Source organism: Vulpes vulpes, chromosome 13 (genome assembly GCF_048418805.1).
Source record: "Vulpes vulpes isolate BD-2025 chromosome 13, VulVul3, whole genome shotgun sequence".
Taxonomy (NCBI): domain Eukaryota; kingdom Metazoa; phylum Chordata; class Mammalia; order Carnivora; family Canidae; genus Vulpes; species Vulpes vulpes.
In genome coordinates, this window is record NC_132792.1 from 144,465,660 (window position 1) to 144,481,999 (window position 16,340).

At 40.9% G+C, this 16,340-nt stretch overlaps 1 protein-coding gene across 1 annotated transcript in view; it reads right to left on the minus strand.

The window, feature by feature from the left end:
- Window positions 1-6,946: 6,946 nt before the first annotated feature.
- RGSL1 (regulator of G protein signaling like 1) overlaps window positions 6,947-16,340 on the minus strand; it is a 68,029-nt gene continuing 58,635 nt past the window's right edge. The window contains exons 17-22 of the mRNA XM_072733679.1: window positions 15,405-15,543; window positions 15,041-15,165; window positions 11,116-11,225; window positions 9,015-9,107; window positions 7,900-7,966; window positions 6,947-6,983 (exon numbers count right to left, since the gene is read on the minus strand). Coding sequence (XP_072589780.1) covers window positions 6,947-6,983; window positions 7,900-7,966; window positions 9,015-9,107; window positions 11,116-11,225; window positions 15,041-15,165; window positions 15,405-15,543 — 571 coding nt within the window. The remainder of the gene's footprint in view (window positions 6,984-7,899; window positions 7,967-9,014; window positions 9,108-11,115; window positions 11,226-15,040; window positions 15,166-15,404; window positions 15,544-16,340) is intronic.

Genomic DNA, 16,340 nt, shown 5'->3' on the forward strand with positions numbered 1-16,340 from the left:
ATCTACAATAAAAGTCTGTTGTTTAATGTGACTACCCTCACTGATTTTCATGGCTAGATTTTTTGGATAACTTCCTGTAGCTTCTACATCAGCACTTGCTGCTTCACCTTGAACTTTTATATTATGGAGATGGCTTCCTTCCTAAACCTCATGAACCAAACTCTGCTAGCTTCAAACTTTTCTTCTGCAGCTTCTGCATCCTTCTCGAGTCTTCATAAAATTGAAGACAGTCAAGTCAGGGCCTTGCTCTGAATTAGGCTTTGGCTTAAAGGAATGTTGTGACTGGTTTGATATTTTATCCAGAGCACTGAAATTTTCCCCATATCAGCAATAAGGCCATTTTGCTTTCTTCTAATTTGTGTGTTCATTGGCATAGCCCTTTAACTTCCTTCAAGAGCTTTTCTTTTGTGTTCACAACGTGGCTAACTCTTTGCCACTAGAGGCCTAGTTTTCAGACTGTTTCAGCTTTTGACATGCCTTCTTCACTAAGCTTAATCATTTCTAGCTTTTGATTTACAGTGAGAAACATGACTCTTCCTCTCACTTGAATATTTAGAGGCCATTGTAGGGTTATTAATTGGCCTAATTTAAATATTGTTGTGTCTCAGGGAACAGGGAGACCTGAGGGGAGAGAGACAGGGGAACAGCCAGTTGGTAGAGCAGTCAAAATACACGATACTGGGACACTTGAGTGGCTCAGCAGTTGAGCGTCTGTCTCCAGCCCCTGGTGTTATCCTGGAGTCCAGGGAACAAGTCCCACATCAGGCTCCCTGCATGGAGCCTGGTTCTCTTTCTGCCTATATCCCTGCTTCTCTCTCTGTGTCTCTCATGAATAAATAAATAAATAAATTTAAAAATACATGATACTTATGATTAAATTTGCTGTCATATATAGGCACAGTTTATGACACCCCAAAACAATTAAAATAACATCAAAGATCACTTGATCACAGAGCACTATAACAAATATAATAGTAATGAAAGAGTCTGAAATACTGCAAGAGTTTCAGGAATTCCAAAATAAGATAGACCAGAAAATGAGCAAATGCTGTTAGAAAAATGGTGATAATACATTTGCTCAACACAAGGTTTCGACAAACCTCAATTTGTAAAAAAATGCAATGTCTGCAAAGTGCAAAAATACAAGGTGTGTCTGTAGGATATTCTTTTCTCTTTCACACCACACTACTACCTTATAAAAGGCCTGTTTATCACAGTTTCTTTTACTAAGTACATTATGTCTGGCCTTCTACAAAAAATTACAAGGCATTTTAGTATGGTAAAAAGCATCAGAAACAGACCCAGATAGGGCAAGGATGTTGGAATCATCAGACCACAAATTTAAAACCACTATGCTTTATATGCTAGGGGATCTAATGCAAAAAGTAGCCAACATGCAAGAACAGGTGGGTAATCTAAGCAAAGAGATGAAAATTCTAAGAAAAAATAAAAAAAATAAATGCTAGAGATAAAAAGACTGTAACGGAAATGAAGAATATCTTTGATGGGCATACTAGTAGACTGGACATGGCTGAGAAAAAATCTGAGTTCAAAACTGTCCATTACAATCTCCAAAACTGAAAGGCAAAAAGAGAAAAAAACTGGGAAAAGGGGAAGAGAGCATCCAATCACTGTAGGATAATTACAAAAAGTGTAACATTCATGTAATGGAATAACCAGAAAAAAGAGGAAAGGAAAAAGAATATTTAAAGCAATAATGATTGAGAATTTCCCCAAATTAACATTAGACACCAAGCTACAGATCCAGGAAGTTTAAAGAACACCAAGAAGAATAAGCACCAGAAAAACTACACTTAAGTACATTATATCCAAGTTACAGAATATCAAAGATACAGAAAAAAAATCTTGAAAGAAGTCAGAGGAATAAAAATGCTTTATCTATAGAGGAGGAAAGATAAGAGTTACATCTTACCTCTCAGTAACCATCCAAGCAAAAGGCAAAAAGAGACTTCTCTACAGACCTCCATTAGCTCACCTGTGAAATGTCTTGTGATTCATATCCTACCTGTCACATAGTAAATGCTCAGTGAAGGGTCTTGAATGTTTTAAAGTATCTGTTAGGGGCTCAGTAGAAAATCTTTTTATCTCCTATTAATAGTAGATTCATGGAACATAAAGAAATCCTCCAAATGACTCTGTAGAAATTGCACATTAGAAATTAATGAGTTTGTGGATGTCCTAGCTACTCAAAGCTCATGAATCATGTGTCTTGTTGGAAGAAAAGCATTCAGAATTTTTTTAGAATTTAATTCTTCAACTATGTCACTCCTGGTCAATCATTTCCTTCATGTTCCAGGAAATTGAGGGAAAAGGTGGAAAGAGGGGGAGCAACTAATGTCCTCACTGCCAGCTCTGTGCCTGGCCCCATGCAGTCAGTGCATTTGGCCTACAGTGTTCCAAGTTGGTCTCCAAACAACCCTAGGAGGTAGACATTAACATCTTTATTTTACACATAAAGTTTTTGGGACTAAACAAGTTTAAGTAATTTGCTAATGATCACTAAGGAGTGGGGATGGGATTTAAAACCAGCCTGCCTCATGGAAAAACAGGAGCTCATAGGGAAGGCAGGAGACCTTCTGGCCTGGGCTCTTGGTCAAGGGAGGGCCCATGTGTCAGAGCTTCTGGATGAGACTGTCTGGTCCATGGTCTTAATCCAGAATGGGAAGTAATATTTCCATTATTTCTTGACTTGAAAATGATCTTAAGAACCTCTGGAGAGCAACATATTGTTTTCCTGTGCCCTTTCCTTTAAGAAGAGGATGGGAGGCCCATCAATTGTGAATATGGATATCTTTTATTCTGGTAAATGATTTGTAGCTCTGGTTGAAATTAGGAGTGAGGACTGGCACCTCGAGGTGCTGCACACAAGTGGCCCCTTCCTCTGCAGCAACACTTGGATCAGTTGGAGGCTTTCAAAATGAAGTATCTTTTCATACTTCTGTAAAAAGAGGGAAGATTTTATGTCATTTCCTGACACACAGAACTGGAAGGCTTCTGAAGGTGGAAGGTGGATCTCTCTATCTCTCTTGCTGTTTTCTCTTGCCTCTTTCCATCACTATTTAATCTGAATGGCTTATATGAACTTTCTTTTTTTTTAGATTTATTTTTATTTTTATTTATTCATGACAGACACACAGAGAGAGAGAGAGAGAGAGAGGCAGAGACACAGGCAGAGGGAGAAGCAGGCTCCATGCAGGGAACCCAACATGGGACTCGATCCTGGGTCTCCGGGATCACACCCTGGGCTGAAGGCGGTGCTAAACCGCTGAGCCACCGGGGCTGCCCTTATATGAACTTTCTAAAAAAAAAAAAAAAATAGAGTGTTCTTAAAGCATCAGGAGTTATTGGAATATAAAAAATTCATAAGGAAAATTTGTTATTTCTTCTTTAATGTGCTAGTCATAATTAGATTTGATTACTGATTTGATTTTTCTGGTAAACATCATGGTCTACTCCAATTGTAAAGTCAGCATAATTAACTGTAAGGTTAGGGCAGGCATAAACTGCACATTCTGATTTGTCCCCTACATTCCCAAACCTAGCACGGTTCATTTACTAATGCATCCAACATGTTTTTATGGGGCAACTATTATCCGCATGTCACTGTGCTAGGTATTGGGAGCATAAAGAAAAGCAGGATGTGGTCTCTGTCCTACAAAGATTTATAGTCTAGTAGGTAAAGGGTATATATATATATATGTGTATATACACGTATACACGTATATATATACATATACATATGGATCTCTAAAGGGGAAAATTGTCGCAGAAACAGAGAGGAAATTGTGGGAAGAGAGAGGAGACAATCAGGAGGTGTCATTGTTGTGATATCTCTTATCACCAGGTGGAGGAAAAGGGAAAGGCATTTTACACGACCTTGTTGCTGGGGAATGGAGTGCATGAGGAAGAGAGGCAACAGATGAATCTGGAAATCCAGGTTGGGGTCAAATTGTCAGTGGTCTTGTATAATATGTCCCTAAGGAGTTGAGGCTTTTTTCGACGTGGATGGAACTGGAGGGTATTATGCTGAGTGAAATAAGTCAATCGGTAAAGGACAAACATTATACGGTCTCATTCATTTGGGGAATATAAAAATTAGCGAAAGGGAAGAAAGGGAAAGGAGAGAAAATTAGTGAAAATATCAGTGAGGGTGACAAAACATGAGAGACACCTAACTCTGGGAAATGAACAAGGGGTAGTGGAAGGGGAGGTGGGCTGGGGGTTGGGGTGACTGGGTGATGGGCACTGAGGGGGCACTTGGGATAGCACTGGGTGTATGCTAAGTGTTGGCAAATCATACTCTAATAAAAAAAATTTTTTTTAAAAAGGAGTCGAGGCTTTTTCTCTCAGGGAAAGAAAGTTGACAGCCAGCAAGGAAACAAAATCTCAGTGCTACAACTACAGGGACAGAATTATGTCAACCACCTGAATGAGCAAGGGAATGGATCTACCCTTAGAGCCTCCAGAAAGGAATGCACTTCTGCACACCTGACATGAACCTCATGAGTCCCAAGTCAGACTTCTGACCTACAGCGCTGTAAGCTAGTAATTTTGTGTTGTTTTAAGCCAAAAAGTATCTGGTAATTTGTTATGTTATCAATAGAACACCAGTACAGAGACTAGAGGAGGCCAGCTTCTTTCCCTGGCCTTTTCCTTTGATGCCAGTGACTCTCATGGGTCTATTGTTTGAACTTCTCTTCCTCCCTTTTAACATTTTCTTAGATCCAGGACCCAAATATAATTACAAGGGGAAAGAAAAAGTTTAAAGCAAAGATTGCAATTTGTTGGGCTGTGGGCCAATGTTGCCTACTGCCAAGTTTTGTTTGACTTGCATAGTATTATAAAAACTTTAAATTTCCTGTTCTTTTTCTCCTTTTCTTTTTACCTTTTTTTCTCTCTCTCTTCCTCTCCCCCACTTTTCTTCCTTTCTTTCTTTCCAGCTGAGTGTTACTCTCCCCTTTAAGAGGTGTTCACCAGTTCATCACAGTTTCTACCATTCCTTGTTATCTCTCATGGGTTGCTTACTCATTTATATTATCTGCTTGCATGGTAACTGATTGCCTTTGTGATGCTAGCCTAAATCTAGAGTAAGAAGATACTAGATCTGGGATCTCTGAAGTGAGAGGATCTGAAAGCAAAGGAAGTGATAAACAAGCCTCAATAAATAAGCAGGATCACTTTTTCTATTCAGGTGGTCCTATTATGTATTGTGAGATATTTTGAATAACATGTTTGTGTGTGCTTGCTTATCTGCACATGACTATACTCATGGATGAGCATAATACAGGTAGAGAATTATGAAATGGGGAAAGGTCACAGTTTCAAATGAGTTCTTTTAGTGATCTTTTTTTTCTTCAGTGGGACCTATCTACTGCCAATCTGTAGTTTCAGCTTTGCCGCAGTCCAATGTGAGGGTATTTAGGCATATGGCCCTGAGTCAATATTTTACCAGATTCTCATAAATTGCTTTGTTGCTGGCCTGATAACCTCTCTGGTTCCATATGTTTCGACTTGTTCATCTTTGACCAAGATCATTCCTGCTACCTGATTCCAATAATAGGGCTCTTCTCCATTCTTATCCTGGTATCTTGCTTTAGTTTCTTGCCTATTTTAAAAAACTCTAATTCTGTCTCTTGCCCTCTACTCCATCTGTTAATTCAAATTCTATTTTGGGTTAGCTCCTAGCTTAGCCCATTAGGGGAGGAAATTCTCACTCCTTTCTTCTGGGCCTTCCTTAGGCTGAATGCTTGCTTCCCTGGACCCTCTCCCAGTGGCCTGAGGCTCTCTGTACCTCATTTACATTGAGAACTTTTCTAGTCACATCTGCCTATAGGCTTCCTGGCCTGTCACAATCAAAGCTCCATCCAGATGATCTCACAGTCCCAAGTATTTGTGAGCCCTGTCCTGACATCACATTTTTTAGTCTTGATAAAATTTAGGAAATAAAGGGCATCAACATAGCAGGAAACTGCCTGGAAATTTGAGAGACTTCTCCAACAAGCTTTCTAGTCTTTCCTTCTTCTGCAATTCACAGAGTTGAGCCAGTCAGTTTTTTCTCCATTATCTTAAATGGAAGATATTTAACATTTGGTCATTTATTTTACTCCTGATTTTCTTCAAAGAAAACAAAATGGGCCTAGTGACTCTATAACTATGACCATAATTTAGGTCTTTAGGTCAAAAGTTTTCCAAAGAGTCTCTTTATCTATTAATTGGCAAACAAACAGAACTCCAGGGAAGAACTATTCCTTTTGTATGTGAAAAGTTGTGTAGAAGGTGACCATGGAATGAGAACTAGGCAAAGATTAAGAAGTGATGTGTTCTAGTTCAGATTCTCCCTTCTGAAGATGATCTCGAGAAAGCCACTTACCTTCTCTGTGTGTCAGTTTCTTTATTTAAAAACAATTAATTTTTAACATGGTTACTTGCAGAGTTGTGAGGATTTCCTAAGATAATGGATGTGAGTTATTGTCCAAATGGGAGATGCTAGCATTAAGATCCCATCTGTTCACTGTTGATAAAAATAGTAACTTGTTTACTAGAATGTTTAATGCCATCTACACACATTTGTCATGAGATTCTTTGACAACCATAAGTCAGAGATTTGCTCAAGGCCATGCAGCACCAGAGTGAATTAAGAAGTCTGGTCTCTTGACCCCAAGAGATAGATGATTTGTTACATGTCCATTGTGGGAAAACCATCTCTGACAGAACCCCCAGGATCAAGGGGCGCAGAGGTACTTCTGTTCATGCTCTCTGCTCACATGTTACCCACCGCAGTCCCATCCTACCATGTCTGGGCTGTCATTCCATTGATCATTCCAGGGCAGATGACACAGGGCATTTAATTTCTGACCAGAAATGTTTCTGTCAGTGTTAGGAGGCTTCTAAGAAATGACATGCCTCTGTTAGGAGCCTGACTTGATTACTTTTTCTCCTTTTTGGTGCCAGGTAATTTTGGTCTGTAGGAAGAGAGAAGAGTGGCTAGTTATCAGAATGGCAATGAGGTAACTGGCATATTCTACTGGTTTGTTACTGTCATTCCCTTTAGGAATGGCAGTGGTCCAAACCAAAACCCTTTGACTTCAGGACAGGGAGCCTTGCATTCTTATTCTCACCTTCCTCCTCAAAACTTAAAACCTCTGAATCTGTGCATTGCCTTTCTGTAAAAAGAGATCCAAAGGTCTTGTCTTCCAGGCATCAGCATAAGCAAGTGATACTGGGGCAGCTCTAAACCCCTGTTGAACCTGTAGAAGGTCTGAGAAGGTGGGATGGCTGGTGAGGAAACTAGGCCTTCCATTTACAGAGCCTGCTATCAAGCCTCCCAGACTTTCAAGCAGCTCTTTGGCTCAGTTATGTTTTCATGACCCCATGGGGTTTTCTCAGAGCCCTAATTTAGCATTAATTCCACTTTGTTGCTTGTACAAAAGTGAGTTAGGCTGAATCAGATTTTAACAGGCTCAAGTCCTTTATACTTTTATTGCCAATATCCTGCCAAGTAGAATAACTTTTCTTCTTTCCATTTTATGTACCTTATCTTGAAAGGCTGGATTATTAAGGAGACTGGTAATAAAAGGCCATCTGGGACATTCTTTCTCCAGCAATAGTGCTCTCCTAGAAGGTGGGTCAGGGGATCCAACTTCCTAAAAGTGCCTGTCCTAGTTGGAGGCATGCAAGGATATCCACAGAGAAACCCCTTCCCTAACTATCTTGACTACAGGACTCTCTGGAAGAAGCAAGCTCAACTTCCTGGTTTACACATGCTAAGGAGTGTTAGGATGTGGAACTAAGTTTCTGGAAAGTTTCTCCCCTATCTCCCACTGTACACTTGGACAAAACAGCTCTGAACTAAAGAAGAATAATTCCGACTTTGCCTACCCTGGGACAGGACACAGCTGCACAGTGGAGAGCACATGTCTTGATAGCGTAAAGTTGCTAGATGAAGCTAAAGACAAATATAGAGAAAAACTGCATCATAACTCAGAGCACAGACACTTACTGGAGGGCCTCCAACCCAGGAAGGCTATCCCAGAGCAGCTTCCAGGGGAGTTGGAAATAGAAGGTGAAGCAGTGATGCTCCGGGGCCATTAGGGAGACCTGGTTTGAATGTTGCAGTTCCTTTTGTCTTAGGAGACATTTTGTCTGGATTCAAAGGTTATGCCATCCCCATAGACCCAGGGAAGATAAGGAGATTAGACCAAATGAACACTAGAATCACAAAATTTTAGGGCTGTTTGGACCCTTTGGATCATGGGCACTGTTCCATAGTAGCTCTCCCATTGAGTAACTAGGGGACATATGCAAATAGCAGAATAGGCAAGCTGGCATTTTATGCCCATAAGCAGCAGAGAGAAACAGTATCCCCAACTTGGAAATAGAAGTGAATAAATGGTACAGAAAAATAAAAAGGGCTTGTCAGGAGAGACCATGTGGAAACCAAGGCAACTTTAATACTTGGGAGTGGGATTACTCCTTGAAACTGAAGATGGGGGAGAAAAAGAATATAACATGGCTCAAATGCAGGAGGCTAGGACCAGAGTGTTTATTACAGGGATAAGATCAGTAGCAGGCACTTCCAGGAAGCAGGAAGTATGGGATGGAGGCCCTGTTCAAGCCAGCAGGTGCTATCACAGGGAGGGGAAAATAACAATTGGGATGTTATGATTGTCTCTTAATAAAAATCACACACCACACCTAGAAATGGCAGAGGAGCCAGCAGAGATACAGAGAAGTTTAAAGCACTTGTCTTCAAGGGGCTATAAAAGAATTAAGAAGATACAATTATTCAGATGAGAGCTGAGGCCCAGAAAGACAGTCAGGAGACCTGCTTCTCATCCCATCCCTGCCACTCACATGATGCTGTGTGGTTTGGAGCAAATTGCTTCACAGTTTGGGTACCTCAGGCTCCTTGTGGTCAATAAGGAGATTGGCCAAATTGGGATTAGAGTCACCCTCTGAGTAATTAGATCAGTGGGATTCCAACTCCAACTCACAATTTTGGACTGGACTTGTCGTTACTTCCCGCTGTTGAGGCCGAAACCACTCAATACCTCTGAGCAAGGTGAATCTTAAGATGGCATGGTCTCCTGGAGAAGAAGGAGAGGGAGTATTAAAATCCCTTTAACATCTGACAAAATAAATCTTTATATGCAAGCAAGGAAATTCTTTTTTTTTTTTTAAAGATTTTATTTATTTATTAATGAGAGACCGAGAGAGAGAGAGAGAGAGAGAGAGAGAGAGAGAGAGAGAAGCAGAGACACAGGCAGAGGGAGAAGCAGGCTCCATGCAGGGAGCCCGACGTGGGACTTGATCTCAGGTCTCCAGGATCAGGCCTTGGGTCGAAGGCGGTGCTAAACTGCTGAGCCACCTGGGCTCCCCTATATGCAAGCAAGGAAGTTCTTGATAACATTCCTTGGAGTGTACAATGTTAATGATCGACATTATCTAAATCCAAACCTCTGTATTTGAGATCAAGGGCCTGGGGTAGAAAGAAGAGAAGCAAGATGCTCCAGGTCTCTCAACTCATACACATGGACTCTTCAGGACAGGAACCCAAGTGCCCTGAACACTTAGTTTAGGGCATCCTGTTACTCTCTTCCAATTTAAGACACCAGAAAAGATTTAGGGATTTACTTCCCTAGAGCTCAGCTATAGGAAATGAGCCAAAGATGGAAGCTCTTTGGTTGCCACTATAGGGGAATGTTCTTGCTCCTTCTGAGTATCATTTGCCCACCCTGCCTGCTCACCTCCCTTTCTTTTCCCTCTTACTGTCCCCTACCGCCACCCCTCCACCCTCACCCCAAATAAGCCCTTGCACCCACAGGGACACTTTGTCCCACATATTGAAAAGATTGCTGATTTCTTTCTACTGATGTGACATTTTACAAGGCAGAGACAAGGATAATGAACAACAGTCATTGGTCATTAGGGCTGCTGCAGCCAGGGAGGTAGAGGTGACTTATTTCCTACTTAGTTGAGGAACCTCTTGGGGGGCAGGAACTGTGCTCTACAACCAGCCAGAGCTGGTTCTCCCACTGTTCACACAAGCTAGGAATAAGTTAAGTTTCAAAGGCTTCATTTGTACTCCACAAAGGGGTGGGGATGCTTGTTTGTGAGGAGGCTGGAAGGGGGGCTGGATTAAGTATCTGGGAAAAAAGATGAGAACTGCATAGGTTTGAGCTGAAACCATGGAATGCCCAGCTCTTCCACAAGACAGTTTGCTGCTGTCTTTAAGACTCCTGTCCTAACTCCATAATTTATTCTGATGTTGCTACTGTTTTCAGACTCACAGACCTGTTCTCTGGTTCCCAGAACTTTCCACTGCAGAGACATCCAGCCTTGTCCTCTCCAGGCACTTCTCAATATACCCTCCCCCCTCTCTTTAAAAATTTCCTTCTGCTTAAGTATTGATCTCAGTGCAGATATTAAGAAAAGGACTGAGTTTAACTGATCTGCTAAGAAAGCATATACGTCTGCATGTTTTCAAACACATCTATTTGCTTATTTATAAATGTATTAATATAGAACATATGAATAGCACGTATTAAGAATATATTAATATGTAAATATCTCATAATCACACCATGCAGAGATAATCTTATTAATACTTTATTGCTGAGTTTTTCCCATGCTTTCATAAAAATTTTTCTTATGCATAAAATATAGATATATATGTATATTTACCACATTAAAATCATACCCTACATCCACTTTTTAATTTTCTTATTCAAAACTATAAAATAGATGCTTTTCAAATGATAGGGTTTCTGGAGATAGTTGGAGCAGGGGGCTTCTTAAATAGCAGTAAAGCAGGTCACCATTTCCATTTACCCACCACATGGGCCATGACCTACCTCCTAAGGCTACTGGGAGGTACTGCTGGGGAGTGGTACATGGGTGAGGTACTCTTTGGCTGGTACTGATATCAATAGACAAAATATACTTTAATGTTCCTCTGAGAGCCAAGTTTATAAGATGCACACCCCTCTAGCAAATACCCCCTGTGGAGTCTTATGTTGGTCCTTTGGACCCTGGCTTTCCTTTCATGAGTCTCACTTGCTAAAGAATGGGGCTATAGATCATGGTACAGCTTACCTCCACTCCAAAGAGGGTACTTAGCCATGGGCTTAGGAGAAGATTTTTTATCCTTATATGTCTTGCCCCTGTACTGGAAGTAAGAGCGGGTTGCCTTCCAGGAACAAAACCTGTGAGAAGAATGCTTCTGGTCACATGGAGAAAGATACCACCAGTTGAAGAGGCTGGAATGCTGAGCACAGGGCAACTGGATTAGGGCCAGTCCTCACAGAGAGTGGAGTGTCAATAGAGAAGAGGAAAGACTTGGGCCTTGGACTGCTGCCCATCAGAGGCCCTTCTTCTGAGCCTTCTCTGTGTCCAGGCTTAGCTCCAGTGAGAACCTGGCATGAACAGTATGTTCGGATTCCCTTCTGGAACCAGTAAATGGAATCTGTAAAGAATCTGCTATATCCAGGTGTGAGGAGGGGTCAATCATTCTGATGCATGCTTGAGCATCAGACTATGAGGTTCCCACTTAGCTACACCTGCTGTAGCCAGAGCATCTGACTGGTTTCCTCTCAAGTTCCAATCCCTGGTTTCATCCTGTCCCTTACTGTAGGTCGTGACCTTGTCATCATATCCCCAGCAGTCCTTTCCCTGGAGTAGACCACTGCTCCTCACATGAAATTGGACTTATAATAGGCACAGCAATCTGAGACCTGGAATCCCTTACACCACTCTTCATCTCTCCCTGGCCAACTCCTTGCTGTTCCTCAGTCTATCCTTGCATTGGACCCCCTCAGAGTTGGTCTTGGCTAAGACTGGATTTTTTTATCCTGCCTTTGCTCTGATGGTCTTAACTGGTGTCCTCTTTCCCTTTCACAAGGGGCACTCTATTTGATCACATTCGTTTTCTCTTGTTCCACTTGCTAAAATGAGTCTCCCTCCCATTATGGAGCTCCCAGTGAGCCACAATGCATTCTTTATGGTGCTTAAGAAAATAAGAGATCTGGTTTTTAATCCTGGTTTTACTACTCATCTATAAAATAGGGATAATAACTCTTTGTCCCACCCACCTCATAGGGCTATTGAGAGGTTTATCTGGGATAACATATGTAAACACAAGTTGTGCAATATAAAACTCTTTATATAAGAGTATAGATGTTTCTAGCAGCAATGTCCACAATAGCCAAACTGTGGAAGGAGCCTCCGTGTCCATCGAAAGATGAATGGATAAAGAAGATGTGGTTTATGTATACAATGGAATATTACTCAGCCATTAGAAATGACAAATACCCACCATTTGCTTCAACGTGGGTGGAACTGGAGGGTATTATGCTGAGTGAAGTAAGTCAATCGGAGAAGGACAAACAGTGTATGTTCTCATTCATTTGGGGAATATAAATAATAGTGAAAGGGAATAGAAGGGAAGGGAGAAGAAATGTGTGGGAAATATCAGAAAGGGAGACAGAACATAAAGACTCCTAACTCTGGGAAATGAACTAGGGGTGGTGGAGGGGGAGGAGGGCAAGGGGTGGGGGTGAATAGGTGACAGGCACTGAGGGGGACACTTGACGGGATGAGCACTGGGTGTTATTCTGTATGTTGGTAAATTGAACACCAATAAAAATTAATTTATTAAAAAAAAATAAAACCTCCATTACAAAAAAAAAAAAAGAGTATATAGGAAAGCAAGGGAAGAACCAGCTGCATAAGGATTAGGGATTAAAAGCCTCCCTGAAGCACTACTCTACTTCCCTATTAGTATGAGGGAGTGCTGAGCACTGACTTAAGCCATGCATTTCCCAGGAGTTTCTGATCCTAAAGAAAGTTTCAGGACAAATTTCTATTTAATCCTGCTTAGCAGAACTAGGATCAAGTCTAGCCTTGGTGCTAGATAATAATTGGTGTTCAAAGGATAAACTGGTTATCTTGAACTTCGGTTTTTAATTCTTTCAATCCTGTATTAAGTAATTTATTATCATAGAGGTTTTATTTTTTTAATTGAACTGAATGATACTTATTTTTTCCCTAATTTTTATTTAAATTCTAATTAGTTAACATATAGTGTAATATTGGTTTCAGGGGTGGAATTTAGTGATTTATCACTTACATATAATACCCAGTGCTCATCTAACAAGTGCTCTCCTTAATACCCATCACTCACTTCGCCTATCCCCCCATCTCCCTCCATCAACCCTCAGTTTTTTTCCTATCATTAAGAGTCTCTCATGGTTTACCTCCCTCTCCTTCTCTCTTTTTCCCTCTTCCCACCATTCATCTGTTTTGTTTTCTAAATTCCACGAGTGAAATCACATGGTATTTGTCTTTCTCTGATTTATTTCACTTAGCATAAGGCACTCTAAATCCATCCACATCACTGCAAATGACATGATTTCATTCTTTTTGATGACTTAGTAATGGTCCAGTGTGTGTGTGTGTGTGTGTGTGTGTGTGTGTGTGTGTATTACATCTTTATCCATTCGTTAGATGAGGGATACTTGGGCTCTTTCCATAGTTTGGCTGTTGTTGATAATGCTATTAATGTCGGGGTGCATGTACCCCTTTGCATCTATATTTTCATATCCTTTGGGTAAAGACTAGTAATGCAATTTCTGGAATGTAGGGTAATTCTATTTATCATAGAGATTTTAAAATAAAAGGTTGGAGATTGGTAAGCAATCCTGACACTTCTAAAAAGTAACTTTTATGTGTGTGTGTGTAGGGGACCCCTAAGAGCTGGAATCACATAATCTATCCTAATTAGACCTGTCTTGTAACATTTCAGCCCGTTGTCCTCTGGTCACTGTCACCCAGGGCACATGCCATTTGCTACATGGAAGGTATAGGGTGAAGCTACAATGTACCACAGGAGTAAATAACCAGCTGGGAGGACCTGGGCCAGTGTCTCAGCCCAAACCTTGACAGGCTAGGTTAGAAACCAGTGGGCCACAGGTTGCATTTGTCCTGCAGATATTTCATTTGCTTCATTTTTGTTTTTGGCCTTCATAATTTCCTTACTATGTTTCAAATTTGAGTTAGTTGCCACATTTGCCATTTTAACTTTGGGATATATGACCTAAAAACCTAAATTTTGGAGGCACCTGGGTGGCTCTGTTGGTTGAGTGACTGACTCTTGGTTTTTGGCTCAAGTCATGATCTCATGGGTCATGAGATGGAGCCCTGTGTCAGACTCTGGGCTCAGCAGGGAGTCTGCTTGAAGATTCTCTCCCTCTCTTTGCACTCTCTCTCTCTCAAGTAAATAAGTCTTTAACAACAACAACAAAAACCCCTAAATTTCTAAGCTCCTCTTGGAAATTGAAATATCTAGCAACTGTGCCTCTACTGGTAATTATGGGATTTGGGCACAACAGGGTAAAATTCTTTTGTCCTACTGTCTCAGTGAAGCTCCTAAAAGCACAAGTACAATTGTGTTAATTTTGACTTCCCAGGTAGCTATAGTACATACTCACACTTTGGTGAAGAATCTATCCTAAGAAAACTAACATCCCCCCCCCCCAAAAAAAAGAAAGAAAAAAAAGAAAACTAACATCCCTTTTCCTTTTTTTTTTTAAAAAAAAACATTTTATTTATTTATTCATGAGAGACACACAGAGAGAGGCAGAGACAGAGGGAGAAGTAGGCTCCGTGCAGAGAGCCTGATGTGGGACTCGATCCCCGGACCAGGATCACGTCCTGAGCCAAAGGCAGATGCTCAGCCACTGAGCTACCCAGGCATCCCTAACATCCCTTTTCCAAGCAAGCACAGGGGAAATAGAAGCCAAGCACTCTGATCCCCAGTCTTACTTAGCCTCTCATCCTCTGATTCAGTTTCATTGTGAGAGTGTGAGGGATGGAGTGTATCAAGTAGGATAAGAATATACCATTGTAGTTCCCAAGAGACTGGAAAGCTGTGAAGCAGAGGGCTAGAGGAAACAGAAAACTCTCTAGAAAATAAAATGTGTTTTCCTGCCCTCACAGTCCTCGGGCAAAGGGAAATAGTTACCTTTTCCAGAAGTACATAATGACAGGGAAGAGAGACATGATAGGCCCGTGGAAGATGTTCCGATCTAGGTGGCCCTCTGAAATGGCAGCAAGGATGGCATCCTTCTGGGATTCAGAGATGTTTACCTACCCATAGAGTGGGAGCCTGTTACTGGGAGAGGCTCCAGGGAAGACAGAAAACCTCTTTTGATCCCCAGGACCTATAAGACCACCTCCTCCCCAGAAGGCAGCAGCTTTTCATGCAACTGCTAGGTAAAGTTTATCTGGTTGATCCAAGACTTAACAGGTGCATATCAACTTTCAGAGTTCTTGTGGAAGAAATGCTTCTTGGCAAAAGCCCAAGGAAGAGTGGGAGTCCCCTTTACCCTCAGCCTTGGAGGGATTTCAGAATGCAGGAAGAGCTTTAGGATGATGTTAATTTTGGACCTCATTAGGATCACATCATTCTCATTGTATGCCCGGTTGACTTGCAGCATGTGAGCTGAACTCACCAAATCATTAAACCTAAAAAGAAGCAGTAAGTAGGAAGTCAGCGAGGAGAAGATAAATACAGCAACTAAATAGGGCAGCCAGCTTAGACCCATTTCTGGCCTAAATAAGACAGGGCCCAATCCTGGCCAGGTTGCAACTTAATTCATTCAATCATAATGCTTCCATTGGCAAATACTAACTAATTGAGCACCTACCATATGTCAGGTGATATGCTAAGTGCTTCTTCAAGTGTATTTCTTTACCACAAACTCCCTTATGTATTTCATCTTGTCTCCATCCTGGCCTCTGTACCAGTGTTGCCTCTGAAGACTTCAAGGGCTAAGGGCTGTCTTGCTCTTTCTTTCCCCTTCTGTGCTGATGCTCTTATAATTACTACCACTCTATGAGCAACATATTCTTTTCCTTAATTTTTTTATTATAGTAAAATATATGTAACATAAAATTCACCAGTGTAATTGCTTTTATTTTTATTTATTTATTTATTTATTTTTAAATTATTATTATTTTTTTAGTGTAACTGTTTTTAAATGTACAGTCAGTGGCATTAAGTACACTGACTTTGTTGTGGAGAATGCATCTCCAGAACTTTTTTAATCTTCCTCAGCTGGAACTCTATGCCATTAAACAATAACTCCCCATTCTTCCCTTCCCCAGCCCCTGGCAACTACTTTCTATCTCCTAGGAAATATATTCTTTTACTAACCACCAAATATATCAGTTATACCTTATCTTGCTTTAAGTACACAGTTTATTTTTCTCAGGCCTCTTTAAATTTTAACCATTTAAAATTTTCCTAAGAGTAGAATACC